The sequence below is a fragment of the Podarcis tiliguerta genome (genome assembly GCF_965153285.1).
Source record: "Podarcis tiliguerta genome assembly, chromosome: 1".
NCBI classification, from domain to species: domain Eukaryota; kingdom Metazoa; phylum Chordata; class Lepidosauria; order Squamata; family Lacertidae; genus Podarcis; species Podarcis tiliguerta.
Window position 1 is genome coordinate 68077504 of NC_139534.1, and position 24540 is coordinate 68102043.

Sequence of the window (24540 nt, forward strand, 5' to 3'; positions counted from 1 at the left end):
TTTTCAAAAATATCTTTTCTCAGACAGTGCAAAATATATCCCTCTCAAAATATTTCAAGACTTCAGCATAGCTCTTCATACCTGGTATCATACAATGAAGACTCCTGATGTGATCCTGTGTAACTCCACTTTCTGTACAAACCTTGTCTATGAACCTAGTAATGAAGCGTACGACAGCATTGGCAATGTCATTGTTCTCAGAATCCTCAAACCCACTTTCAGTATCATAACTCTCAGCAACACTGCCTGCAATGCTAAAAAAGCAATTCTAATCAGTTAAATCTACATTGGAGCAAAATAAACATTTGAAAATAATGTGGTTGTCCCGATTACACACCTATTTGTGACAATGCTATTGCTTCCACTCTCCCAGTCACCCGTTGCTGAAGTTCTTAGGAGTTTGTTTTTACTGGTGTCCAGTGGCACCAGCAGGTATACCATGAGGTTAGCAAAATGAATTGCCTGACTGAAAACCATACTTTCTTCACTTTGTACTAGTTGCTGTTGAGTCTCTTTACTAAGTGTTGGCCACAGACGCATCTGCTCAGCAGCTAAGTCCATGGCAGTCTTTTCTTGGGCCTGGGCATCAGAATTCTTCTCCTAGGGGAGAAAATTAGACAGTAGAATATTATACTGTAGCTTTAAATTATTTCCGTTCTTTTGGAATGGGGACAATTCCAATTGGGGACAATTATATATGAGACCATATAACACCGGTCTTGAAAGACCTACATTGGCTCCCAGGATGTTTCCGAGCACAATTCAAAGTGTTGGTGCTGACCTTTAAAGCCCTAAAAGGCCTCAGTCCAGTATACCTGAAGGAGCGTCTCTACCTCCATCATTCTGCCCGGACACTGAGGTCCAGCGCCGAGGACCTTCTGGCAGTTCCTTCGCTGCGAGAAGCCAAGTTACAGGGAACCAGGAAGAGGGCCTTCTCAGTAGTGGCGCCTGCCCTGTGGAATGCCCTCCCACCAGATGTCAAAGAGAAAAATAACTACCAAACTTTTGGAGACATCTAAAGGCAGCCCTGTTTAGGGAAGCTCTTAATGTTTAATAGGTTATTGTATTTTAGTGTTTTGTTGGAAGCCGCCCAGAGTGACTGGGGGGACCCAGCCAGATGAACGGGGTATAAATATATTATTATTATTATTATTATTATTATTATTATTATTATTATTATTATTATTAAACCTTTGCTGAAGAACCAAACATAAGACAAAACAATGTGCAAAGAATAACAATTCATGAACCACAATGCAGGATTTGGTCCTGAAGTTGCAGTTTTTTTGCTCATGGGAAATTATGCCTCTACACCGTCCACGTCCTGCCCCCAAGTTGTGCTACTGCATACTAAGCGACAGCAGAACATTATAGAAAGGGTTCTCTACTGGTTGATGTCTCAAGATGCACTTTGCTTTTTGCATCCACATTGCTCAGGGGTGGGGCAAAACCTGGATCTGCCTGCAAAAAAACATTCAATTTACAAATGTCGTGCCCATCTTATCCTTTACTTTCCATTGCATCTGAAATTAGATCCTTGTGCAAGCACAGGGCCATGGCTGGTCTTAAAATTTAAAGAACTATTTCTGACATACCTACAGAATCCATAGAAAAAGGAATGCACAACATGGAGCGATACTGAAGGCAAGTCTAATTCACTTATAGCCCTTTCAACACAGCATCAATTTAATCTGCTTGTTGGTGGGTTTAATTGTTTTTGTTTGTTTCCTCATTGCAGTTTTACAAGCTAATATATACATTAGGATTTCATTCTGCTTGCAAATTCTTGGCTCGTTCTCACAGTGAATATGAATTGGCTCAAGAACTAACTGCCTGGCACAGATGATACTGTCCAATTTTCTGTAGTGCTTGAGTCAGTGAGCCACGTGTAGCTATAAATAGCTTATGGCACTGAAAAAGTTTCATGTTTTCACATGCCAGATTTCAAATCTAACAGTCGTTCTCTGTAAACGAAGTGGATGGCACGTAGACACAACATATTGTAGCCTAAAGAAATTAGGGCAAAGGTAACTGGCAACTGTTTTCACATAACCTCATTTTTTTAAAGGAAAAAGCAGCAGGAACCTACAATTGTATGATCAGCCTTTTAGACTTCTGAAGAATATGAGGAAAAGCTTCAAGTGTGCGTATGTGCTACAACTGCTTCTATTTCTCAATTCTGCTACCACTGTTCTCTGTTGCTTCCCTATAGTACAGTTAATACTGGTAGCAACTTTGCTGTTCATGGCTTTTCCTTCATGTTTGATAGTCCCTAAAGTATTTAGAGGAACATTACTGACACGCTAAGATGGCAAAGTGCCTTCTTCTATTACTTTGTCTAGAATTGCCAAGTTTCTGGCATTTTACTGGTTTTGCCATACTGGAAAGATGCAACCTGTTCCTTTTATAACAGGATAATTAGGACATGCCTATACTTTACTTACTTATTTCATTTATGTACTAACATTTTCTTCCAAGGAGCTCAAGGTCGTGTGCATGGTTCTCCTCCCCGTTTCATCCTCACAACAACCCTGGGAGGTAGACTAGGCTAAGAGATAGTGACTGGCCCAAAATCACCCAGTAAGCTTCATGGCTGTGTAGGGATTCAAACCCTTGACTCAAAGGTCATAGTCCAATACTCTAACCATTACGCCACACTGGTCCAGATGTAGCTCAATATCCATCCCAGCTTAAATCATTATAACACCCACCCACCCTGCATACTGTAATACCTGCAGTACAGGTGCAATAATATTATTGACACCAGCTATCACGCCTAATCTGCATATCTTTGTTTAAAGATGACCCTGTAGTCACACAAGCAGAAAGTATATTTCCAGAGTCATGCAGCTTCATATTTTTGATCTTCCAATTTCAAATACCACAACACTGTTTATGAGCCCCCAAAAGGGAGGAAAAGGTTAGAAAATGAAAGGAGAGAAAGAGAGCAACGTAACACAGAATGATGGCACATTGTACAAAGCAACATGAAATGGGAGCCAGTTTATGCTGCAGCACTGACATGCCTTTTCAGCTCTGCACTGTACATAAGACTTCAAAGCAGGTCAACGAAAGGAAGAAGGAAAACTTACTTTATCTGTGGCTGAAGTAACTGTAAAAGCCACAAGCAAAGGGCTGATTTTCATATTGGTTTTCTACATATGTGCTCTTAAGAAGCATGTAACGAAGTGGCTGGAAGGAGTGTGCTTTTTTTTTTTTTTGTAACTTGACAGCAATCCAGTACACATCTTGGATGTGTTCAGTTGTGAAGCTTCTTGGTAAGTCTGACAAGTAGTCAATGTACTGTGGTGCAATGTGTCAGTGTGTCTGGATGTTAACAAGAAGATCTGTGGCTTAAGCCCAACCAGGGATGGCGGTGGGCAAGATTCCTGCATTGCAGAGGGTTGGACTAGATGACCCCTGGGGTCCCTTCCAACTCTACAATTCTATAAGCATGTATTGGATATCATACATGTTCACACAAGCTTGTCACTGACTCTCTCTTTCACTACCACCCACTTCTTATGCCCCCCCCCATAACTACTGCTTTCCCCTCTGCTAGCCAGGTCACAGAACCATGTGGACAAGTGGTCTTTCTCCCCAACCATTATGCCTACACATCTTGATGAAAAATTTACATTTTTACCCCACATTGACCAGATTGATGTTTATACCTCCCAAGGTCTTAAATTTGGAAAGACCTCTGGTAGGGGAAAATCTTTGGCTTGTGCTCAGGACAAGAATTTTTATTTTTCATGAATGCTGTGTGCCTCTGAAGGAACTTTTAGATGCTCCTGGTACAAAATATACAGTATTACAATGCCAATACAATTATACTGCATGATATAATGGTCCAGAACAAAAGTTGTTGTGGAATTAGATAAGACATGACAGCTGAATTAGCCTTTGGGTTCCAATACAAAGTAAGCTCCAAGATTTGTGCAGCTAAACTCATACACAGTTATTCATTACTGCTATTGGGGGAAAGAGTTATTTTGGAAATTATGTTTATGCACCAGGGTGGAAAATCTGCATTTTAGGTTTCCTTTGGCACCAATATTCACAACATCTACTATCCATTTCTGATGAAGGCGGGGGGACATTCTTAAGGGAAGGGTAAAGTTTTGTCTGGGAATGCTGTCTGATTTGAAGCAGAAGAAACAGAGTGCTGCCAAAGCTAGAAAAACATGTAGTAATGCATGTTAGGACTGTGAGCATATTAAGATAATATACTCATCTATTCTAAAGGAAAGCAAACATTTCTTTTGTGAGTATTAATGAATTATCCTGAATAGTTGTGCTGCTTTATATATAAAACATCTTAAATCTTCCCCACACTATTAACAAGTTCATTACAACTAGTACCATAAGATTTAAGAAGTAATTCCAGTATTTATGAACACACCCCTTGCCTGGCATATTAATTCAAGAAGGCTCAACAAACTATACAATATCAAACATTTTCTTTAACTAAATGCCAACTGACTTCAACACAGATTTAGTTTAGCTTATTTCTTTGCTCATTAAAATTTCTATATTATTGTTTTACTTACTTTCTGCTTTAAGTGTTGTGGATGATTGTCTTCCTTAGCTGAAAGATAGAGTGAACGAATTTGATTTTCCACATCACTGTAAAAGTTTGTTTCCCAGAACTGCTGGTTAGCCCATATTGGATGATCTTGAACACAGGTGTAAACAAACTGACTGACTCCAGGAGCTAGTTTCTGAAAGCACAACAATGAGTCATCAGATTAATTTTCAAGAGTAGGAACAACAATGTATTCAACTGTTGTGGCAATAAAAATCATTAATGAGACAGACAACTAATGCTAATGATGTATGTGTACATATAATAATCATGAATATATTCTCTCCTATACATTCATGTTGAGTAAACTAGTGGGCAACTCACTAATAATTCTGTTTATTTGAAGACAAAATCTTACAGAAGGCTCATTCTTGAGTATGAATGTTGCACCAAGACACACAGAGGTACAAGATCCAAAAGTGAGAACAATGGAATATGTAAGCTTGGTTTGCTCTATTAGCTCTAGTAGCTTTTCAAAGAATCTGAAGCAGGTCTACAAGGTACATAAAGTAGTATTTTCAATTACACAGTGCTTTTTTTTTAATCAAAGCAAATGTCTTTTCAAAGCTCCTGCAGATAATGCAGAGATGGCTCTATACCCCCCCTTTAATGTATTTGTTGAACCTTCAGATACTCCACCTACATTGCAGCATTGCATTCCTTCCATATTTATATTACAAAATTAGGATTAGCTTTTAGGGTCACTGAAATCAGATGCACTGCATATTTTGATCTGTTGTTCAATTATATACAAAGTCTAAGTTCCAAATTATTCCAGACGTTTCCCTGGTTTCTATTTCTAGTCAACCTTTCTGAATTAGCTTACAGGTGTTTCATTAGAACTGTTATTCAGTGCAACCAAACAGCAGCCAGCAGATGGCAATAGATTTCTGTGGAAACTACATGCCATTTCTCTGTTAAGGCAGCCTAATAAAATAGTGGCGCTGACTGTCTCAACAACTGAAAGATCAGTGCTGAACTCTGCTTAACAGATCTGCCTGTAAAAAAGAAATCTTACATACACAAAAATATCAATAGTATGCCATGTGACTACATTGTTTACCTTGAAATGATATCCATGCTTCCCCATTAGTCCTGTACTCCCCTGCTAGCCTACAACAAAACCTAAATGTACTCCTCTCAGCTAGCTTCTTGGTGTGGTTCCATATAAGGGCATAAGAGACAATAAATTAGATTTCAGCCCTGATCAGACAGGGATTATGCTGACAAGTGGCCTATCTGACTTGGGAGATGATATGGGAGTTAGCTTAGTTGGTAGAGCATGAGGCTCCTAATCTTAGGGGTGTGGGTTTGAGCCCCACTTTGGAAAAAAAGGTTCCTGAATTGCAAGGGGTTGGACTAGATTACCCTTGTGGTCCCTTCCAGCTCTACAACTGTATATGTATGTGATTCTATACAGCCTTTTATTCTGGATGGGGTTGCAGTTTAATAGTGCTTTTAGATCTCTAGAAGCCCAAGTAGCATTACTGGCACAAAATACCTACCCTCAATTTAGGCTGGTACAGTATGGCCTCTCCTAGACCAAGAAAATCCAGCCTCACTTACATACACTCTGGCAACATTGTCTATAGGTGGTTACAGTGTGTTGTACATTGGGCTGTCCTTTAAGATGGCACAGAAACTACTGTTAGTTCAGAATGTGGCTACTAACTGCAACTGGGAATTTGGAAGACATCTTACTGATCTTGAAATGGCTTCAATGATTTCTGGGTCCAATAGGAAACGTTGGTTTTAACTTTCAAAGCCTGAATGACAGCACCAGAATAACTCAGTGACTGTCCTTCCCCCCCGCCCCAATAAACCTGCCTTTCATGAGAGGCTGTTCTGTTCTGTGCCACAGACTTTTCTGTTGTGGCATCTTATCTTTGGAACTTATTTCCCAGGTCAATAACAGTCAATAACAACAACTCCTCCTCCTGATGTTTTAAGTAAAATAAGAAAGAATTACTCTAAGATGAATTGGAAACACTGGAAATAATAAGGGGCCTGGTGGAAGTGCAATTTCATAAAAGAATTATGGGAAAAGATTATAAATTTAAAAACAAAGATATTGGGGTATTAAATTCCACATGATTTATTAATAAATTATATGGATAACTTAATAAAGAAAAAACACACTGAGATGTTCTTCTTATATGGCAGCTGCTACTAGAAAATGTCATGCAAAGAATTGAAGATCTCAGGGGACATCTAATATTAATGAATGGATAGATAAAACTTGGGAATTTAACTTAATGTCTAAGTTGACATTTTCTGAGGTCAAAGGAAACAACAAAGATGAAATACTTTTGTAGCAAAGGGATTCTGTTTCTTAACTACAGTCAAAATAACCTTCCAAATATACGGTATGGTTTTGAGATGCTATGAATTTTAAAGTACTAGTAGTTCTTTTTTTGAAGGCCCAGTTGCAGCAAGCCTAAGATTGCTGGGATGGGGCACAGGTAACTACATGACAACATTTTGGGATCCAAAATGACCACAACTTTATTGATTACAGATGCCATTTGGTATGTATCCAAAATCAACCAACCTGACTGCTCGCTGATTACATCATCAGGGTCAATACTGGGTTAAGGGACCCCATATGACACACTTCGAGGACACCATTAAGGGAGTTCTATGGTCTGTTTGCCCCCGCCTGGACACACAGTCAGAATTCTTCCCCTTGGACCCATTTACCGGGGAACCCTGATACTTTGATCTGGAGGAGGGGGAGGGGTTAGGCTCCTTTCCACGCCATCTGATTAGACTAAGGATCCAGCCCAGTGCGTTTTTCCACCAACAAGTAGTGACAATTGCTGTGAGGTAGGTAAAACCTCCAAACCAGCCCAATTAGGCAAATTCCTTCCTGGCCCCCAATAAAACAATCAAGCAATTCCACGGCATTCATACGCACTGCCTGCTTGCCCCCACATACAGGTTTAAATGGTTTGAGGATAGACTTGAGTAAAGACAGGCTCAACCCAGGTCCACTCCCAAAAGTCCCCCTGCAGTTTGGCCATGATTGGCCAATTTAAATTTGAACAGCAGAAAAGGCCTATCATTCTCTGTGGCCCGCTGGGGCTGATGACACAGCCCAGCTGTGCAGGGACTTTTTGCCCCCAACCAACTTGCCCACAGCCACACCAGACCACACCTCACTTATTGCTGCTGAGCAGCATAGTAAGCTGTTTCTTCCTCTTCTTTATCAGTTTCATGTTATCTGTTTAACTTACTTTATTAGTATTGCAGTTTATGACTGTTGGATATTCTTCTTTTGGGGTTAGAAAGAATATTTATTGAGATGGCATTGTTTCTAGTTTTGCAAACTGCAAATTGATAAACAATAGTGCAATCCAGGCCTGCTCACACCAGACTGTCAGGAGTTTGGGCAGAGCCAAGGTATTTCTGCACCCAGCTTTGCCAGCTGGGTGCCATTGACAGAGAAATACACCACTGTGTGTGTGCTGACTTTCCCCTTCTGCCCACCAGTGGAGCCCAGTGGAAAGCCCAAAGACTCAAAATTCCAAGGCAGGGGATGGAGGTGAGCTGCCCTGGAATCTGCTGGATCTTGAGACAGTCTCACAGCAACTGCAGGCCAGCATCAGGCCTGATTTGGGTTTGACCACTGCATCAGTATAGAGCTGGTGCAGGGATCAGGCCCAATCGTCCTGCTGCTGCTACTCTCTGGTTACTGGGAGGTGCTGTGCTGTGGATGCAATGGTGGTTCTGCTGCTCTGCAAAGCCCCACCAGTGTGCGAATAGATCTTAATTGCACCCCACATGCTTACTGCAGCAGTTCAGGATTCTGGTGCTGGTACTGGCAATCTAAGAAGCACAAAAAATTATTAACATAATGATTTAATAACGGACTCCCTGAAATGGTGGCTAGATAGATGAGGAAGGAGCAGTCAGTGAGCTTATCCAGACTCATCCTCATAGAGAACAACTATTAATCTGTAATTACCAGTTGTAGGGAGTTCCTACAATATCCTGTACACTTCTTTAAATCACAGGACACTGTGAACTCTCCCTCTTCTGCAATAGAATATACACCCAGCGAGTTTATACAAAAAGGGACAAGGGAACAAGGTTATTCCTACATCTGTTGGAATGGACAGGATCTTATCTGATTGTTGCTGGAGTAAATCTTGTGGAAATAACATACAATAATAAAATGCATCTGTGACACACCATGATGGAAAAACTTATAGAGATGTAGAACCAGGAGCATGGCCATCTCGCGTGACTTGTTTTGAAGGGCACTGCAATCACAATTTAGGATGTGTATATGTGCATAGGTATATACATAAGAAAATGCAGTTTACAGCTCTTTTATTCAGGATATGTACATTTGTATCGTGACTGGGCACAAGAAATCCTGATCAAATATAAAAGAGTGTGCTCTCTCTCTCTCTCTCTCTCTCTCTCTCTGTGCAAAGTAACTATTGGGGCATGATCCTGCCAAAGAACCTTTCATTGGCTTCAAAAGGGAGAGATTTTAAGTATATGTCTAAGACTCCCACTGATACCCTTTGGGTTTTAAAGTGCTCTACTTGGATAAATCATGCTCAGTATTTTCAAACTGCACTTCTGAATGTGCAGCCTTAGTACTGTCTTAACAATGAATGTGCAGATTTCTCCAGGGTAATGCAAGGTGCAAATATTTAATTTCCAGTTCCAAGATCACAATCACATTCTATACACTTACAAAAATAACGTAAAGGTCATTTTTGCCAAGATCATTTTTGTGCCAAGTTATAAAACCCCAACAGGGAGCATCTTAGATGCTCTGACATATGTTCATAACAATTATTGTGTGAAAGGCGCCACTATAATGTGTATCCAAGAATGTTCCTTTGTGTGCCAATTTCAACATGATTAAAATGGGTAAAATATTGATACTGAAGACTACCTGTGGCCCTACATCTATATGCAAAGCATTATGTTAAGCAAAATAACTCTTAGCTAAAATAGTAGTCACAAGAACATTCAAATTTTAAGGTTGCTTTTTGGTTCAGACACCATACTAAGTGTATTCAGAAGCTCAGGGTAAACACAAACAGCTCTGCTATCCACATGATTATGGCACATGAGATTGAACACCCAATAAGACTTATGTCTCTTGAAAAAATGGCCTAAGAAAAAAACATATGAAAATAATCATTATTCCATTAGTATGTTCATTTCATGGAAAAGGCTTTGAAAGTACGCAAATGAGGTAGGGCCCTAGTGATACAGCTTATTGGCGAAAACCATTTCCTCAGAAATAATGTACACAAATCAAAAACCAAACGCCTTGTCTGGGGAATAGGTAGGAAAGCATGGGTGGAGGAGGGCGTAGAAATATAAACAATGTCTCAGACTATGAATTATTCTGCTAATCCCAAGGGCTAGATTTACAAAATATCTGACCAGTGTTTAAATTTTTAACCTTAAACTGAATACTGATTAGAACGTTTTTTAGAGAGGAGATCATAGACCAGTGAGAAATCAAACAACTGTCATGTAATTCTTTTTGCGGGGTGGGAGGAAGCGGCGGGGAAGGGAATAATTATATATAAAACTTTTAGCTGAGTTAATCAAGCAAAGTGAATCAATGATCTAAAAGAGGTCAGTTACATAATCTAATTGCACATTGTAATTTCTCAATGAAACGTCTAATATTTTTCCTTAGATTTTATTATATCTGTGCAGTTAAAGTTAGTCATTCCTAAGGAGGCCATCCTAAACTTGTTTACATAAATTCCACTGAATTCACTGGTATGTATTTCTGATCAAAGAGCACAAACTCCATAGCATAGACATAGTGAGGTTGTGTATACAGCATACATTTAAAGCACATTTTCCCCAACCATCCAAAGAATCCTGAGAATTGTAGTTTACCCCCCACAACAACAGTTCCCAGCACCCTTAGCAAACTACAGTCCCCAGTATTCTGGTGGTGGTGGGGAGTTCTTTAAAATGTACAATAAGTACGCAGCTGGAGGATCATTTTGCACTTTTCTGTGAAAGCTCAGTGGTTTAGAGCACAGCGCCATCCACATCCCTTATCTGGCTATCTAGGGTAATGTTGTGGCCAGGAGCCATCTCAGGCTGCGGATCCAATTCTTAAGAGGTAGTATAAGAACTTCTAAGACCAGCTATTCTATTGGATAAAAGCATCTCTGTCTCAGCTTTAAGCATTATTAACCCACAACCAGTTCATTACTGAAGTGAACCTTTGTTTAGGACTTCCATTTTCTTTCTAGAACTAAATGGAAAGGAGAGGAAATGGTATCATCAGCATAATGTGAATGCCACACCACATCCCAAATCTCTAGACATCCTTACACAAGAGCTCATATATATGTTATGTAGAGCTGGAAACAAAATGTGCTGGATCCCTAAGTCTAAGCCAATTTGAGCAGCAGCTTCCCAGTACCACCATCTAAGATCTGCTTTCCAGGAAGAACAAGAGTCATTATAAAACAGTGCATACAAGCCACATCCTGGGCAGGTGATTTAGACGAATATTAAGGTCAATTACACTGAAAGTAACTCATAGCGCAAAAAGAATCAGGAGGGACCATCTTCCCCAGGTCAGTTCCCATGGAAGATCATGCACAAGGGCAAGCAATGTTATCTCAGTCTACAGGGTGGAAACTAGAAATTTGAAAAAAGGGAAAAGGCAATCTATAGGCAGAAGTATTGCTAGGAGAAAATATGTACATAAATTTATCGTGCACTGTTTTGCTATGACATTCCTTTAACAACTAACACTGGAAAATTAACATAATAGGCCGTCTTCCATCAAAAGGAAGGGAAACATTGTATCTTGTACAATTACGTGTTATTTATATTTTAAACAAATTCCAATTGTATTACTAATGGTAAACAGAAACACTGTTTTCTGCCCCAAAGGCTAAAGTTGTTTGCTTGCACAGGACATTACTACACACAGTGAAGAGTGCTCTTCCTGACTTAGATGAATCACACTCTTTTGATTTCTTAGGTCTAGTAACTTAAAATTGAACTAGAGTGAAGTTATAGTGGTGTTTGTATGAAATTTTCTTCCAGGCCACAAGTATGCATTTACTGTACTGACTTGTTGTCCATGAATTTAATGCTGACGGCTATGAGCTTGTGGATTTCTTCAGTCACATCCTGCCCTGTCAGGTTTTGTAAGAGTCTAGTCACTGGGTATTAACTACTGGAATTATACTGGACATCACATGAGGCACAATATATTGTAAACAGAAATTCTTTCTCGTTATTTTAATTACACATGTGCAATGCCCCTAGACTAAATGTTTTGGAAGCCACAGGCTTCATGAAAACTTTAAGAAGCAATTGCCAGATCACACAGCTAGCCTTCTACCAAAGCAGATTTTCTGATTACTATGAAGCATTTTGCACTAATATTAATATTTTAAAGACACAGAATTCACAGCATTCCTACCTGACGACCATGCTAACTTGACTTAGTAAACGTTTTTAGTGAAAACTCACTGGTTTACTGAGTTAGATTAGAAGAAGCTGCTTCCATTTTGAAAGTTTGGTACACATGCATCCAATCTAAACAGTATTTAATTTTCAAAGTTTATTGTGAGCATCTGTACCTATAAAAAGAATTTCTTCATAGATTAATAGAAAATACTATTGCACTCAGGTCCTGCTTAAAAGGGCTTACCATAGGCATTTTACAGGTAACTGTGAGAACAGAATGCTGAACTAGATAGGCTCTTCTTTCGTTCTTAGCAAACTACTAAGGAGCTGGAATGAGGGAAGGATAATATCTGATGGTTTTTAGGAAGCCATTTACTTCCAGAATAGAGCCAGACAGTAGAAAGACTAGGTCCTATTTACATGTAATAGAAAGCCATGGGCAGAAACATACAATGGTTTACCACAAATGAGCAGTATGCTGGTACACACTGTGCAAATCACTGAACTGCTGCTACCTTTTGCCGTGCCAGCTGTGATCCCAAGAAAATCCCCATCCCACCCCAGATTTAGGGGGAAAACCTCCTTAGTAAAAAATTTCCACTGGAATAGCAGGCAGGGAAAGGGTTAAATATCTCAATGCACTCCATGCTGATGAAAATAATCCTGACTTTTAACTGTAACATAAACCAACCTACTATGCATTTGGAGTTATGTCTAAATATGATCATGAATTGAATGAATTCTGAGTAAGACAACCAAATCTCTGACAAGCTTGGTTCTTTAAACTAGTGTGTTTGCAAAGTGTGGTATGCAGATGGGGGTACATGAAATAGCTTCAAAGGGTATTATTAAAGCTAAATTCTCACAAGAAGGGATCTCAATTAATATAGAGGTATACAAGCACTTATTATCAAATTTCCAGAAAACCACAACTTACCCTATAAAAAGCAGTTGTTAGTGGCAGCAGTGCTGCAGCAATGTTGTACTCTTCTGACGTTGAACAATCCTTCAAGTTGAAACAAAAAGAGGGGAAGTTAGCAAGTTATTCTAATCAGCTTGCATTTTCAACTGTAATTATTAGGATTACCCACAGAGAGCTTTGAAGACGAGAAAGATCCCTACTCAATCATGATAGAAGCAAATGTAGCCTCCTGGTAGTTCTTTAAAAAATTAACCCTGAAACAATCTGGAAAACAGAAAAAAAACTTCCATCTGAAATGTCTATTTACCCCAGATTGCATCAGTGTAGTCAGGTACAGTGTGGTCAGTATATTTGTGTCAGTGCGCCAGGTAGCTCAGTTGGTTTAGAGTATGGTGCGGATAATGCCAAGGTTGTGGGTTCGACCCCCTTATGGGCCACCTGCATATTCCTGCATTGCAGGTTAGACTAGATGACCCACAGGGTCCCTTCCAACTCTACAGTTCTATGATTCTTTGATCTTTGTGCCTGTGTTGGGAAGTATCTGAGTTCCAAGAAGGCACCTTAGGGAACACCCATGTCATTTAGACAGCAAGAGACCATTTAAAAAAATAGTCTATTTGTGTAACTTGGGGATACCAGACTGTGCCACCCCATACTGATCAGATTTCATCAAGCAGAATGAATGAGGGAACTGTAGAGCTCTGGATTATAGGTTGCAAAAGAAAAAGTAAGGCAGACATGAAGTCACACTTCCCACTATATAAAATATAAGTACTATATTAAATTGTAATAAATAGAACATACAATATTATTTTGTGGAATTTCTTTTGAATATAGAATCCAAGTTTCATTGACAATAGTATGGTTTTTAAATGCAGATGATGGTAAATCGTGCAGTAATGCCAGACTTTATATATAAAAGCACTAAGATGCTAAAATCCAGGATTCACAAACATACCTCTTGCAATGATTTCTTCCCCACTCATCTGCAATCCCAGAGACTAGATACAAGCATTAGCCATAGGCTGTTTAACAACAATTGCCACCATTGTGATGGTTGGGGGCAGGGGAAACATTTCCTATCTGGAGCTAAAAGTCTGTGACACTGTGCTCTCTATAGCATGGTCTATAGCTGTTGTGATGGCTCCAACCAGCAGTGTTTCAGTGGTTTCCCCTGGCCTCCAGTAATGTTTGAGATTTTCTTCCTCTTGAGCTGCATTAGCACTACTGCAGAGTTCTAGATTCTGTACGTACTTTCCTTACGCTTCTGACAATTCATTCAGTGCATTTAGATTTTTATGCATTTTTAGTTTAATTTAGTTTCCACATGACATCAGTACATTAAAATAAATGACAAAAACCACACAAGCAACAATGTAAAGAGCACTGGAAAGCTAAATTTAGAATATTTGTTCGGATTGTAACCATTTGATTTCAATCTCCGTAAACATTTCAAAAAGTTAACTGAGCTGCCAAGAATGCAACTCAGGTTTTTCCAACGTGAGTATAAATCAAGCGATTGCAAACCAAATTAAAATCAACCCACAATTGCAATAAAAAGAAGCAGATGGTTCTTTATGCATTTTAGGGTTTAAATATGTATGCGTATATTTATTCTTGCCCTTAATAATTTATACCACTATTTTCTTAGCAGCAATTAATCTACTTGGAAAGTTAATACTGGAACCTGAAAGGACCAAGAGGCGTCCGGAGTGATGAGAACAAGGAAATAAAAGGGATTTTTAAAAAAATAATAGAGCAAGAGGAAAAAGAAAGTTTATGCTAGAAAAGATTTAATATTCAGTATGCTTAAGTTATGGTATCAGTGAGACATCCAAGAAGGTGGGGTGAGTGGGAGCACAGTCGACTATATATATCTATTCAAGTCTGATTGTGACCTCTTTCTCTTGCTCATCAAGTTGGCCTCTACATGCCTGAGTGACTGCCACCTGGTTATGCTGCACTGTTGCCTCTTAAAATTTGTCATGTTAAGGCATCTGAAGGCAGTCCTATTTATGGAAGTTTTTAATGTTTTATGTTTTATCAAGTTTTGACTATTGTGCTGGGAGTTACCCAGAGCAGCTGGGGAAACCCAGCCAGATGGGCAGGGTATTATTATTATTATTATTATCATCATCGAGTACAAACCATGGAGGGGGTGGGCAGAGAGATTTGACAAATCAAAGAGCAGGAGAGATGAGACAGATTAGTTGCTCCTTTGTTTCTCTTTTGCTGTAGCCACTTTAGGAAAAAACCATGGCAGGAGAGGTAGAAATTGTACCATAGGAAATAATGAAAATTGTCAGGTGAGTGTTCTCATAATAAGCTAACAAACCATTTCTTAGGAACTTGATTTTTTGCTCCATAAGCAGCACCTGTGTGTATAGCTGTTCTACATTTACTAAAGAGAATCATTATTTTTCCCATTAAAACATTATCTGATGTCTTTCCTACTAATTTGTCAGGGTTTCCCCCAGTCAACCAAAAACCAGGTTCTATTCTGAAAATGATTATAAAAGGTGCATGAAGGGATATACTGTGCTACAGCTGCATGTCCAGCTGTCACACTACCATGAAATCATACTAGTTGCTCCTTCAAACAATCTCCCCAAAAACTTGACAAGCCAAACCAAAAAGCTAGGTCTGATTTATTCATGTTTATCGGATTTGTTATTAAGCTTGGAACGTACAATGGTGTTATTAAAGGCTGACTAGTCCATAGATTATCCTGTTTCTGGTGCATTCCCCAGCACAAAAATGGTTCAGCAGCAGCCAGGCATTCATAAGTTTGAGTGAATTCAAGATGGAAGGGGGGAAAATGAGGGCTGAATGCAATTTTTCACTAGTCAGACTTGGAGACAATTAGTTCTACTGCAACCCAAAACAAATTTTACCTAGATTTACCCTCAATAGTATTGTTAAGTTTTGGCAATACAAAACATCTGTCTTGAGCAGCTCTACAGTACTTTAAAACTAACAGCGGTCAAAATCAGTGATGACACTGATAGAGTAAGATTCATTGTTCCTTCATTCTTCTCTTACAATAGAAAAAAAAAGCTCAGCCGTCACAGAAGAGTGATTTCCTACATTTCACATCAGTATTGTCACTTGTTGTAACAAAAAAACTATTAAACCTAAGGGCTCATGTTCTTCACTTCCCCCCCTTAAGACAATGATAAAATACAAGAATGACAGCCCCTATGTTTCTGCACATCTGAGTTTCTTTAGCAAAAATGCCATGCATGTTTCTGAAAACTGTCATGAGGCCCATAGCAATAAAGTTCAGCATACTCAGGCTGTAATCTTCTCCCAAGGAAATGGTTGGGATGCCAAGATGCCTTTTGACTTTTATTTCACAGCAGGACTTCATTCGCTGCAACTCTGTCCAAACCTTAAACTACAACATCTGTGATATACTGGCCCACAACAGAATTTGTAGAACTATTCTACAAATAGTTTTTAAATTAAGCAGTGGGATGCTTTATAACACATGACAAACTAGGAAGACAAAAAATATCAATAGACGCTGAACATTACTGCTGCTCCAGAGGATAGGAACCAAATCAATGGATTCAAATTACAAGAAAGGGGATTCCGAATAAGCATTAGGAAGAACTTTCTGATGGTGAGAGCTATCCTGACAATGGAATGGACTACCTTAGAAGATGGTGGACACATTTCCCCCAAGATTAGGAATAGAGCAAGAAGATGGTATATGCATGATATGCAGCAAGTGTGCTTCCACAGGGGGCTCATCACTAACACTACGGACACATCTTCAATTCTCCTCAAGTGGTGTGATATTTCCCTTTTACCTGAAATGGTAGGATATTTCTCCCTCATCCAGGTCTTGTTCAAGAACTGGATTCTTTCTTTTTTAAGGAAGGTGATATCTGCAGAAGCAGCAAACAGGACTCTGAAACTTTCATTCCAGATGAAACGAAAATTTAGGAAAATGAAAATAAGAGTGATAAGCAGCTGAAAAATGTCTGTTGTAGAAGGCCTAAACATAGCATTCTGTGCTGTTAGGAGGAAAACTAAGAAGATATTAAATGGGTTTTTTTATTTATTAAACTAACGTGCCTATATGAAAGGTACTGTATAGAACACAACACCTGACCTTTAATTGTCTACAAGTCACACATTTCAAATGAATTTATTTCCATATCAGCATGGTAGATGGCACCTGCAAGCTTTCATTAACTTATATGATAGTTATATCATAGTTAGATATCTATAGTTAGATATTGAAAGGATCCATTATTTTCCCATACATTCCTTGTTGGGTTAATATTTTGAAAGTGTGCAAGCCTACAATATAAACCTAAAGTGATTTAATTGCCATAGTTTCCTTCTCTATGTTGTACTTTTGAAAGGAATCTAGGAATGTTTAAGAATTACCAGCTACTGTTCCCAGGAATCCCAAGGGAAAGCCAGGACATTTAAAAAGATATCCTACTTAGCAGTGCTATTTTGCAAGTATGATAATGCTACAATGGAGTACAGTACATAATGAAATATAATTATGTATTTTATAAAATTTATATGCTGCTTGATTATAGAAAAAACCTCAAACCTAAACAGATGACACCAGACACAGTAGGATTGGGGGCGTGTGGGTTATAATCAATGATTTGCAATATACTGCAGGCTTCAGTTACTTTAGATCATATTCCAGTTGATCAAAACCACGTGGTGCAAATGCCTTCAGAATCTCACTCTCACCCTGATATGCAAGGTATAGAAAAACAGAGTGCATCTTCTTTGACTATCCTTCACTGGTTCCCAATGACTCTGGTACAGTGGAACATTATGATAGTGGCTACATGCAAAATGACAATGCAGCAATACTCTTCATAAGCTGAAAGGCAACTGTGCTAAGGTTAGGGGGCAGGGGTGGCCCAAGGCATTTTGGCACCTGAGGTGAAACATCCCACTTCTGCCTCCAAAATTGGTGGTGGTGGGAGGGGATAAGCTATTGTCCTCAAGGGCTGCCTGAAGCCCAGCAGCAAAGCTGGGTTGCGGAAAGTCTCCCCTCTAGCTGAACCAGTAGGAGTGGAGGCGTTTTGCAGAGGCTTGCTGCCAGTCCCCTTCTGCCCCTAGAGGCCAGGGATACCAGCTACAAAGCGGGTGGCAGAACTGCTTCACCCCGCCTTATGAGTGGAATGGCTCTGTTAGGGAGGAAAGGAACATGAGTGAGGTGGCTTAGTATGGTGTGAGAACCAGATATACAAAGTGCATGCTTATCAAAAGTTACATTACAAATATAGTGATCTGAAAGTAGCATAAAAAGCACTAATAAATAACGACATATGCAGTTTGATTATTTATGCCTCCAGCAACATAAACTGATCAATTGTTAATGTTCTTATACATTTACTAAGAAAATATATAGAGGGAAAAAATAATGTTTCCAAAGAGAATTAAAGTAGTAATGGTGGGAATTAAATCTGCTATGTGTGTCATCTGGATGACTAGCAATGAAGTCTCAGTAAGCAGCACGTAGCAAGCACATTAAACAAAGCTTAATTAGAAGATCAGGGCTTCAAGTAATTTGAACAATTTGCTTGGTCATTGCTCTGAATCATCTCAGCCATCAGTCACATATTCTTGCATCGATTGAGCTTAATCTCCAGATGACTTTAAAGTTTTACAGGCTGAAGCAAACACCGAGTTAAAACAAAAAGCAGGAATGTGAAACCCACATAACCCATGGGACAAGCAGAATCAGATTAGCACGTAACAGGCATCCCTCTGTTTAAATTACTCTTTTTAAAATAGTCTACTCAAGATAGGGAATAATTCCTTCGATTTTTCTTTTTTCATTTGATCCTGTCTTGAAGCTACACCTCCAGCATTCAGCCTTACATGCCCATCTCCTCAGTTTGTACCTCACTCTCAGTTGCGCTCAGGGAAGTCAGAAGTCAGAATGAAAGCAGCCCTCTGCTCCAGGGAATATAGCCCTTTGGCCTATGGGGGCACATTTTGCTCCACTCCTTACTGCATGCACATCTACAGAGAATACAATTTCATTTAACTCTGAGGAGCCTATTAATACTGCTTCCACTAGCAAAGTCCAGAATCTGAAGGTAAGGAAAAAACAAACAAAAAAAATTGTGGCACAATGGCAGGGTTGCCATACGTCCGGATGTTCCCAGCCATATCTGGAATATTGTAGTCGGCAGCAGTGCCTGGGTGAAAATCCGGATGTATGGCGGCCCATGTTGGCAGTGCTGTTTTTCCATTAAAAAAGCTTAGTAACTTAACCGAATTTTCACTGTTTGAAATATGGCAACTCTACACAATGGCAATTATAAAACAAATAGCACTCTTCCATAGGATCACAGGGGATACACAAGGAATTTATTTAGCTCCCCCTGCAAGACACACAATTTTCTTTATGAAAATCCCCACTGCTCTGAAGCTACCGCTGTTATTGTGACCACTACAGCAAAAGAAAAATAGTATGAGTAATTCTATAAATATTTGTCGCTGTGAGGAGCAGTGAACTGAACGTTACAATACAATAACCTCCCTTTGGAAATACATAAAATTTTGGAGTGTACATGTGCGTGTTAGGAAGTGAATCAAGAAAGATGAGTCTTAAATTACATGAAATCTTCCTAAAGCTTTACAGTTATTTCCATTTGCTAGAGGATATGACATTGTAGAAAAGTACATAATCACTTCCCATAACTAGATTCTGCAACAATTTAGTCAATGTAGTAAAACTGCTTGCCTTAAAAAGAAAGGGGAAAACCCCTGCTCTGTCACAAGAGAACAACAACAAAAAAAAGGGTAATCATGAAAATCCCCTTGCAAAAGGAGGATCGTTTTGACATCTAGCACAATTTAGAAATACCATCTCTGGGCTTTTTGAATTACCCAGATTGTTATGCAGGGCTAAATTTCTAACTCTTAAAAAAAATCATAGGAACTATGGAGAGTATGAATGTAAGAATGCATTGCTGGTACAAAAACATGTAAATTGGCACAATGATAAAAATACTTAAGAACATAAAGCTATAGAGAAAACAAAGTAACTTCAAAGAAACAGCATCTGTTTTATCCAGGTATAATTCTAATAAAAAATTGTGCAAAAGACAGGAGGAAGAGGCAAGAATAAACACACTGCATTTTTCTATCTGGCATCCGTCTGTCTTGAGAGACAATTGAGTGCACCTATTGGAGTGAAGTCAAACTGCTGCTTTAGCAGCACTGAAGAGACTTTTCTGCCCCTCACTTACCTCTACAGCATGTGCAGAAATTGCCTTCTTGGACCCACTATTGACCTTGTCCACTTAATCTGCTGGAGCGGTCTTCACATCAAAAAGTCCCTAACTCACTGAGGGTTTGAGATGTATCGGCTACCCGCACCTAGTTTAGCTGGCTGGTTGAAGCTGTTCCCTTGCTGTGGCTGCTGTCACATGCTGACAGCCTCTAGGAGCCACAGGTGAGAGCTGAGTGCAGGGTGGGGACCAAAGGTGGACAAACTACCCCGGAAGGAGCATGGCCTGTCCCCCACCAGGATTGGATTGGATAGTAATGAACAGACAACTAAGCAGAGTACACACACTTCTCTCACCAGAGCCAATAAAGTAGCACTTTAGGCTGTGATAAAATTGTAGTCACACCCTCTGAAGTTATTGATCAGGTTTTTCATTTATGTTAACCATTACCCACACAACTTTGGCAATGTATGTCCAAACCCCAGAGGAAGGCAAATGCTTTCTGGAACAGTTAAAAAAACCGGATGATGCAGACAGCCAAACAGATAACCCTATTGTAATACTGACCTCAGAAAGTTTCCATGCTAGTTTAGATTGTGGCAATATGAAGAAGATAAGTAGCTTTGCACAGCTGTATTATATTATAAATAATTGCTGAACTTCTGATCTACCTGATTGTATTTTGTTGAAATGGCTCACTTATAGAACTTAATCCCTAGACCTGGCCCAGAGAGACGTCCCCCCCCCCCTAAAATGTATATATTTAAAAAGCTTATCCCTCCCCCTCAAATATTAGTTAGATTTGCTTGTTTTTAACCTGGTACATCATTATTCTTCTGTTTTAAGGATCTTATATCTGATATAATAAATGCATACATTGTTCAGGTTGAACAAACTAATTTATAAACTTACACATTGAACACAATATTTGAAATGGTTTTAGAAAAATTAAAAGTTAATGTAACTCAGAATCACATAACTTCAGAAGATTACCAATTAGGAAACTATATTTGCAACAGAACCATATAGCAAACAGGAAGTTGGGGCAAGCCCTATAGTCAACAATTTTTGCCTCCCATGCAGAAATAAATTGCATTTCATATTTCATTCATTGCTGTTAGTCTGAACTTTTCTTATGAACTTGACCTGCCATCAATATATCCTTTGCCCAGTTCCCCACTCATAGCTCGCCCCCCTTTGGTTCCTGCCTTTGGAATGTTTGATTTATCTTGCATACACTTTTCATAAAAGACATGTCATCTCTCTCTCCTCCTTGTTCCATCTTCTTGCACTTACAAAATTGTGGCTTGATTGCTCCAATTCTGCCTCTGAGTACAGATGAATGGATTTCTCCAATTCCATTCTGTTTTTATTCAACTTCTGTATTATGCCCTGGGGTTGTGCTCTAGGTGCCTTCCAACAGGACAGGAGCATTTCAGAACATTGATAACAGATTTTGCTTTGGTGCAAAAAAGTAAATACAAAATAGTACTTCCCTCAAAGACAGAAAGAATTTCCCAAAGGAATAAACATTTAAGTTGCATTTCTCTAGAAGTGTTCTGAAGCAGTGTTAAAACAAAATATGGTACCTCACTTCCCCTGAAAATCATGCTTATTCTGTTGAAAAGAGAAAAAAACTACTTCCTCCAGAATATACATATTTTCCCCTTTTGATCTGTTTATTTATTTAGATTAAAAAATTGTATTTATTGCATTATATTTAGCACCAAAAACAAGCATTTGCATGTAATACAGGAGCATAATTTATATAATTAGCCAGTTCGCGTAATAAGCACATTAGGCCAATCAAATTAAGCTAAATCAATTAAGCTAGTGCCAATTGGACCTTCCTCCCATTAGAAACAGCAGGTACAGAGGAGCAATCTGATTGGGATAATGGCAAACTCAAAGGATTAAAGTTCCCTTCCACCCATGCCATGGTCTTAACCTGGCTTCCCTGACCATATTCTTCCCCCGCCCCACATGACAAACATCACATGGCCCTGAGAAACAGTACATTTGGCAGAAATACTAATGACAGCTAACCAATAAAAAGTTGAGGGGCTTATTAGTGACATTGATTTTAGTTTAATTTATGAATATCAAACATGCACTTTAATCTTGGATTCAGATCTGGGGAGACACACAATAGATTGCTCTTTTTACAGAATAATACAAACTCCATGACTTTTCTCCTGTCAACACTATCATCACAGTTGACAGACATGTTTTAATGCACTATGTGGTTGCAGAAGCCAATTTTATGTTTTTATAAATTTCTATATAAAGAAAACATTTCATTCTTTATTGACATTTTTAAGCTTATCTAGAAGGAGAAGACAAGTTCGGCATTTAAAAATAATCTTTATAAAGAAAACATTTCATTCTTTATTAACATTCCACATTTAAACTGAGATTTGCATGCTGCTTCAAGTGCAAGTGATAGGAGTAACACACACACTTTTACTTTATATGGAATTCATTGCTATTTAATAGTAATATCAGCACAGCTCATTTTCTTGTGTCTTGCCAATCTATATGATTTCCCACTTCCCACTGTGCCCAAGTGGTAAAAGAACCACTGCATCCATGTCTCCGCTTACGTACCCAACTACTATGCTCTCTCACTGTCACCATTTCCCCAGACGTGGCTGGTATAGGAGGAAGACTTAATAAGCAGAAGGGCAACAGTCCATGCACATCCTTCCCAGTCAATCCCCATTCTTCAAGTCACCTACAGCTTCAGCTGGAGTGAGAAGCTCAATTGGAGAGCTCTTGCAGTTGCCTAGTGTGATAGCTGTATCTATATCTATGGTCCTTACTCCCTCCATACACAGATAGCTTTTTAAAACCTAGAGCTAATTTACACCTCCTGATACTCTATGGGAAAGTTAGAGGTGCTGGAAAAGCATCAACCATATTGTTTTATCAAGCTGTGATAGATAGTAAAATTTCATTTTAGTTTGTCTTTATTTTTGCATGCTATATTCATTAAATGTATTAATTTCATAGGAAAGCAGTAGAAGCAGAAACTGTCTTATTACATGTGAAATTAAATGGATTGCCTTCCAAGGGTTTCTAAGCAAAAACCACAGCTTGAAAACAAATAATTGAAATAGCTTCTCAATGATTCTTGAACATTTTGCGGATTACGACATGGCCCAAATGGAGATGTCGTTTATAGCAGTAGTACACAAGTTTAATAAACAATATAAAATTATCTAAACCAAAAGGAATCTAATTAACATAAGTAAAACTAAATGTAGCATTTGTTGTTTGGCTAATGTATTTGTTACATACAACTTTTTAGACCAACAGTGGTTAGGAACAACATATTAAAATAGGGAGATGTGCAGTACTAAGAAAATCTAGCAAGAAATGTAATCACCTGCTTAGCTTAAATGCAAATGGCTACTTTAGGTATGTCCAATGTGCTCCTCAACCCTTTTCAATAAGACCAAGCAATTTATTAAATTGCTAATTGTAGAGTATGTTGTTACTATATTCGCAATACTTAGATTTATCTGTGAAAATGCTGCTGCAACTTATGTAACTGTTATTGGGTACAACTGACTTTAGATGCCCTTGGGGGTCAGTTGTTTATTTTGATGGCATATGATTCAGGCTCTGTTCACAGAGTTTTAGCCTAAGGTGTTTGTACAGTTAAGCCTAGACTAAAATGAAAAGTTAGAAATTGTGTACGTGCCAAAAAAAATTATTCCCATCCCATAAAATAAAATGAAAGGGTATGTGAAGAGGTTGAACGGAGGACCGAGAGGGATAGAATACAGTGGTACCTTGGATTACAAATGCTTCGGGTTACAAACGCTTCAGGTTACAGACTCTGCTAACCCAGAAGTAGTATCTCAGGTTAAGAACTTTACTTCAGGATGAGAACAGAAATTGTGCAGCAGCGGGAGGCGCATTAGCTAAAGTGGTACCTCAGGTTAAGAACAGTTTCAGGTTAATAACGGACCTCTGGAATGAATTAAGTTCTTAACCAGAGGTACCGCTGTATATTAAATTCAAAGCCCCAGTTGTTCTTCAAACAAAGCGCATTGTCAGCAAATCATTTTGACAGAAAAATGGTTAATGAATACTAGTGCTTATATGTGGACTGAAAACAATGAACTTTCAGCCATAATTTTTGGGCAGGATTCATCGAACCAGCCCTGTGAAGGACTTCTGGTCGTGCAATAGAACTTTCCTTCTCCCCCTACGTGCCCCCCAAATTGTCTCGGAGGCGGTCGGGAGAACCCCAGAATAGTGTGTGGTGGGAGGAGAGGGGGAATGATCTACCTAGCAAGCTACAATGCTCACACAGAGAGAACAATGGAGGAGAGGGCTATGTTCTGCTCTCCACAATTGGTGGC

At 39.0% G+C, this 24540-nt stretch overlaps 1 protein-coding gene across 3 annotated transcripts in view; it reads right to left on the reverse strand.

The window, feature by feature from the left end:
• The window catches only part of SBF2 (SET binding factor 2), a 228968-nt gene that overhangs the window by 45059 nt on the left and 159369 nt on the right, over positions 1-24540 (reverse strand). For all 3 annotated transcript variants that reach the window (XM_083456131.1, XM_083456132.1, XM_083456133.1), the window contains 4 exons: positions 12954-13022; positions 4554-4724; positions 338-600; positions 82-254 (listed from right to left, as the gene is read on the reverse strand). In XM_083456131.1, the coding sequence (XP_083312257.1) occupies positions 82-254; positions 338-600; positions 4554-4724; positions 12954-13022 (676 nt within the window). The remainder of the gene's footprint in view (positions 1-81; positions 255-337; positions 601-4553; positions 4725-12953; positions 13023-24540) is intronic.